This window comes from Lathamus discolor, chromosome 16, assembly GCF_037157495.1.
Source record: "Lathamus discolor isolate bLatDis1 chromosome 16, bLatDis1.hap1, whole genome shotgun sequence".
In the NCBI taxonomy this organism is placed as follows: Eukaryota; Metazoa; Chordata; class Aves; order Psittaciformes; family Psittacidae; genus Lathamus; species Lathamus discolor.
This window is the reverse complement of record NC_088899.1, coordinates 7,585,609-7,591,859: the sequence shown is the minus strand read 5'-3', so window position 1 is coordinate 7,591,859 and position 6,251 is coordinate 7,585,609. Positions and strand designations below refer to the sequence as shown.

Genomic DNA, 6,251 nt, shown 5'->3' with positions numbered 1-6,251 from the left:
GCCTTGATCAATGGTTTTCTCCACAGTGAGTGCTATGCAGATGGTCTGCCCAGAGCAAGGTTTCTGTGAAGTACAAAGGGAAGTCAAACACCATTTCTAATTCAGCTTGTAGCATGGCACACTTCCTTTATCCTCTGCCTGAATGCAGTGAATAGAAGAGCAGTGTGGGAAACTGGAAGGAACTCCAAACTCACAGAGTTTGTGGGGCTGTGGGACACTGCTGTCCTCCAGCCACATCTGCCTGTGACAGACAGAGGGAAAAGAGTGACAGAACGAAAAATCAGATTATAAAACCTGCATGAAGGGAAGATGGACCCTGAATAAAAAGGAAGAAGTGAAGGAAACTCTGCAGGCAAACAGCAATTGCACAGGCTCAAACAAGCAGCAGAGCAAGGAAAGAGCTAGGAGAAAATGACAGGGAATGGAAGTGCAGCAGCAGAATCCTATTCATCCACCAGTAAGGCCAGAGAAAATTGTCCCAGTGAAGGTGGCAGAGGTGGCTTCAGCCCACATGAAGACTTCTGGGCCACATACTTTGTTTGCTTCTTTATTTCCCCAGGTTTCTTTAGTCTGTCCTGGCAAACACAGACCCTGGATATTAGTCAAACTGATGTATGCTTATTCAAACTGCTGCAAACAGATACGGAAGCTTTTCCAATCCTTAATGGCCTGGGTGTGTTAATCTGAATTGCTGTTTGCTGTGTGGGAATTAAACACAGGACTGATTTCCTCCTGCCAATTTGGAGATGCTCTGCTGCAGGTGAGGCAATGCCTCAGCTCAGCTTCACCCAGCAGAATAGCTGGGTTTTTGGTAGAACTCTCCATGAGGAGAGGCACTGACAAACACCAAGACTTTGCTCCCAAGTGTCAGAGCACCCGTACCTCATGTTGCTCAGTACCTGTCTTGCTGTTCTTTATATCTAAGGCTGACCTGCCCAAATATGATGGCAACCATTGTGGCACATCACAACAAATAGGGCATTTTTTCCCTAACTCTATATGAGCTGGGCTTGGCTTTAAGAAAATTAGATCAGATTTTATACCAGGAATGCTCTGGAAAAGCCTTTATCTTCATTAATGCTTCTAAACTATTCTCTGTTGCTTGGATGAAAGAAATGGGAAACACTAGCCCAGATTCTGGTGCTGGTATTTGGCAGGTGAAAATCCAGGCTCAGCTTTTGCTGGTTAGGATTTTGATGAACTCCACGGGAGGTGCAGAGGGAATTTGTGTTTAGACCAGTTTACAGGAGGTCGGGAGGTAGCTCTGGAGGTACAAAAGCTGCAGGCTGAATCCAGCAGCCTGCTCCACTCCTCATGGAGTCCCAAGTTCCTGCTGGTTTCAGTGAGGACCCAAGTAAGGCCTGTAGGGTTGGACCCATTCTGTTTGTCACCTCAGGATGGTCACTAGGACTCGACACTAATTGAGTCTCCTCTTGCTGTCTTTCCCACTCTCTATTCTAAAGCTTTGCTCTGTCCCTGCTCCCAAGCTTTTTAGCTTTATGCATGACTTACTAACATAAGGCTATGGAAGTTTGTGTACTTCTGAGTTTCCCACACCATTTCTTAACTATAGTCATTCCTGTCACAAAGGAAGTGTGCCTGACTACAAACCACATTAGCAACGGTGCTTGCCTCTGCATTGTGTTCAGTGGGAAACCCTGCTCCCAAAAGGCCATCTGGGCAGCACATATCGGGAGAGAAGCAACAGGAGTAATGAGCATCTCTCAAGACTTGGGAAAGCAGCAGCATCTTTAAGTCTTCCTAAAGAGCTGACATCCTGCAGAGATTCTGGCAGGAGGCTATTTGCTAATGCCATAGTTCAAATATGTCATCCAGATCCAGTATCTTGGGATCCTATTAAGTTTTCTGTGCAATATTGTGTATATTTGGAACTATAGTAGAAGGTGTGTAATTCAGAATTCATTATCCTTAGTGTAAAGTCCACTGACTCTGCTAACTTTATAATGGGGAAGAATTTGTTAACAGTTTCCTTTAGGATTTTCAACCAAAGGAGAAGCAGAACATCTATTTTGGGTAATTGAGCATCTAATCTGAGTAACTCTTCCAAGATAGTCAGTAATTGGCTCATTTTTCGCGTCACAGACTGTGAAACCAAAGAGAAAATAAAAAGCTATTTTAACTGTGTTTATTTCAGTCTAGCATGACTATTCCAGTGGAGTTAACTCAGGAATCCCCTGGGTGCTGAGTAGAGAAATAAGAGGTTTGTGTGTAAAATCCTGGTGCAGAGCTCCCAGGCAGAGTGAGCGGTGGCAGATATGTAGGAGGTGATGGGCTCAGCCTACTCGGCAGCGACTGAGGGGCTGCAGCAGCTGCTACGCTGGGCTCTTCTCGCCCTCCTGCACATCTACAGGACCACTGGGCAAACCCCAGAGCCAGCCAGAGCCCGCAGCTGTGACAGAAGAAAGCCAAAGCCAGACCAAGTCACTCAAATCATGCATCAGCTCTACTACAGCTTTATCACGGAAAGTTAGTCCTCCCCCCCAGATAAAAGTCCTATGATACAGGAATGCAATAATGCTCAGATTCCTGAGAATTAGACTTCTTGTTGTGTGCTGTGGACAATTGCAGGGAAGGCATCTGAGACTTAAAGCAGCTCTGTTGGACTAAACCTGGAGTGCCTGTTAGTGTGACTTGTACTGGAAGGGGAAATCATTGCTGTTCTTGTAGCTGCTTATTCGTGAGTTAATCTGGGAACCAGAAACTCTCTTGTAAAAGTGCCAGTGGGCCCTGCTGATCACGGGACTGGCACATTTCTTCTTCATGCACTTGATTAACGAGCTCAAGAAATGAGTTACTACTCAGGAGTTTCTGTTTCAGAGAATCTCCCCAAGAGGGGTACACAGAGCGAAAGACTGGTTTCAGAGGTGGCATTACATGGGCTCAGAGATAATGCACAAGCTTTGAGGAGAACATGTGAAATGGTGTCACAAAAGCTTTCCCACAACTTGACATAAAAGACTCCAAGCTCAACAGCTGCTGCTCTGTACGAAAAGAAGGAGCCTATTCAAGAGCAGTACAATAGGGATGGAAAAGCAGATCCTGGAAGAGGTCATTTAAACCTTACCTGGTCTTACGAATAATAAGTTGCAGAGGGAGAGAGAAATGTGTCCGTGTCCGTATTCACATTAAAGGATGTGTGACCACACACACATGTTACTATATACATAAATGCACATGTATTGATGTAAATACAAACGGTAATTACTTACTACAGTAAGAGATCCCCAAACACAAGCCCTAACATTACTTGACACTAATTTATTACTACTATTATTACTATTATTATTGTTACACCTGTACTGAATCTTAGAGAGGGAAATATCAATGCTCACAGACAAAAGCGTTAAACTGGTTAGGTCACGTAGCCCATTTGGAGTAAATCTGGGACCAGAATGTGTGGTTCTAGACATGGGGTTAGTGCTGCTGCCTGCCCACTGCACCCTGCTTGTGGTGTAACAGGGCAACATCGCTGCCAGCCTTGCTCCACACTGTCCAGGGTGGGTGTCCAGGGGATGCAGAAAACACCACTGCCGTGTCCTTCTTTTAGAGCTCACAAAAGAAGGCAGTGCTTGCATGGGCGGAAGGCAGGTAAAATGCATGCAGATCTGGTTCACATTTTCCATCATACATCTCCACTGTGCGTTTATAGGATACAAATAGCAAGAGTGTTAACTCTTCCTGTTGCAGGAACCTCCTGAACAGGGATTGTGCATCTCAGTATAGAAATTGGCCCAGTGGAGAGTAACAAGGAATCGGGAATTTGATTTCTAACAAGTTTATGGGCCATACAGACTCCTTTTGCACTCAGTTTTCCTTTGTGCATGGCCTAAATCAAAATAGTGAGCTGTTTTCTGTTTCACATGGGCAGGACTGGTGTCGCAGTCCCTGCGGGAGAGCGGCTGGCCCTGGGCGGGTGGAATTCCAGAGCTCCTGCTCTTTCCCCGGGCAGGCAGAACGTGCTGGTGTGTGCGTGTGCCTGGGTGCGTGCTCCAGCATGTGCCTGTCCTGTGAGCATCCTTTCCCGCCACCGGCAGCTGACCTGCTCCTTCCTGCACCGTGTGAGCCCCAGGCTGCGCTGGGAATGCTGTTGATCCGCGGCATTAGTCAGCAGCCTTTTCCCATTGAAGGCCAGCTCTTTCCCAGCTTCTGACACGTAATTCTGATCGCAGCCTTTCACGTACCACGCACTCCCCACCTGCTCATCTGGGAGAAGGTCATTATCCCCAGGCTATTCAGTGGCAATGGAGCATGCAAGAATAGATGCTTCTCCTATTGTGCTGCCCGTCTCCCGGATTGGCTGTGGAGTGTGGGAAACACCACCAAGCCAGAGACCCACAGACTCTTGAAGAGGTTGTACAGTATAAATACCAGGCAGAGCCAGCCTCCAGCCACACGCTTCTCCTGGACTTCCACTTTGAGACCGTCCCTCCTTTCCCAGGACAGATGGCTCCCAGCACTGTTTTCATGGAACCTGACAACCTGCTGACATCGAAGGAGAAAAACAAAGTAAGTCCCGGCACAGCAAGGCTTTAGCCGTGCTCTCAGCTGTTCTCAGAGCGGTTTAAACCACCTGAGAAACTGGTCCACATTGTTTAGGAGCAGTGATGGGCAGCAAAGATGCTGTGAAAGGCAGTGAGAGGATCCTTCCAATAACAGGTCTCTTTTCCTTTGCTTTTTACAGCTGAGGAAGCCGGTGGTGGAGAAAATGCGTCGTGACCGGATTAACAGCAGCATTGAGCAGCTGAAACTGCTGCTGGAGAAGGAGTTCCAGAGACACCAGCCCAACTCCAAGCTGGAGAAAGCCGACATCCTGGAGATGGCTGTCAGCTACCTGAAGCAGCAGAGCCAGCTGCAGGTGAAAGGTGAGTACTGAATTTTGTTTCAGTCTCCAGCTTACTGCAGACCTGTGACAGTTTTATGAACCACTAGCCACGAACAACTGCTCTAATCTATTCTTTCTTCCCCTCTTTTCTTCCCTTCTCTAGCTGCAGGACCCTTCCATAAGAGCTCTCAGTTTGACTTCAGAGAGGGCTATTCCAGGTGTTTGCAAGAAGCTTTCCATTTCCTCTCTCTTCACAAAGTCCGAACTGAAACACAGACCAAACTTTTAAGCCACTTCCAGAAGAGCCATTCGGCTGCCACGGAGGTCACCTTTTCCCCCCGGAACCCCAGCACCCTGAAGCCAGCATCTCCAAAAGATGCCAGCACCCTCTGGAGGCCCTGGTAGTCCAGGAGTCCTTATTTCGTGGACCTTTGCCTTTTACAGTCCAGAGGAAGGATCTGACTGCATCTGATAGTCCAGCTCCGATCCTCTCTTCTGTAGGGAATGTTATTTCCCCATGTATTTTATTTATCTGTGCACAGAATGGCATACTTTTGACTTTGGGATCCTTTGGCAAAAGTTCAGGCATTCTGTTGCGTGGTCCTGGAGCTGTGTAGACACTGCTGGTAACAGTACACAGCGTGCTGCCAGCCAGGGGTGAATGCCTTCAAAATGAAGGGGGGTGTTTTGTAAGTGTTACAGTTGTGATGGACACGAATTGCTGTAGGAGAGATTTCTCTCATATTGCTTGTTATGAGGCATCAGCTCTGCTCTGGCTTGACCAGCAACAATTGTTTGCTTGGTCACCCCGGAGGATAAATTTACTGCCCTTTTGTTCATGCACAGTTGATTAAAATCAGTTTCCCTCTGTTTGCTTATAACTTGTACAGAATCAACGATGGGTTTGATTTGGTTTTGGATTTTTCCCCCATGGCCCTTTCATAATCCTAGTATACAAAGGACAGAAACTAGGAAACTATGTGGAATATTTCTACTACTTTGCTGCTTTTTTCAGTTTAGAAAAAGAGGATGTTACTGCTTTACGTTAAAGAAAAGGTAGTGGGTAAAAGGCTTGATTTGTCAATGTTATACATTTTGTGTGTAAGCTATGCTTTTTCTAGCATTTTCATTATAATAATGATTTTTGTCTGTATTGAGTGGTTTAATTCATGGTGGATAGTGTTTCTCCCACAAGTGGGACAGCCCTACGGCTACCTGCATACTGTGTATGCGTCTCTGTGTTTGTAGAGAGCAATAAAATGCATTTGTGTGCAACTGCTGTCTGGGTTCTCTCTCTCTGAGGGGTATGCAGCCACCTGCACCCCTGAAACAGTCTGACATGTAAGTCTTCTAAAGAGCTGGGTCTTTTTGTACAGCAGCAGGAGTTTGTATTCTCATCTATATATTC

General features: G+C 46.4%; 1 protein-coding gene across 1 annotated transcript; it reads left to right on the top strand.

The window, feature by feature from the left end:
* Window positions 1-211: 211 nt before the first annotated feature.
* LOC136022815 (transcription factor HES-5-like) lies at window positions 212-6,090 on the top strand. The gene is made up of 3 exons (XM_065696604.1): window positions 212-4,527; window positions 4,703-4,883; window positions 5,007-6,090. The coding sequence occupies exons 1-3, from the start codon at window positions 4,282-4,284 to the stop codon at window positions 5,246-5,248; spliced, it is 669 nt and encodes a 222-aa protein (XP_065552676.1). The 5' UTR covers window positions 212-4,281; the 3' UTR covers window positions 5,249-6,090.
* Window positions 6,091-6,251: the final 161 nt, after the last annotated feature.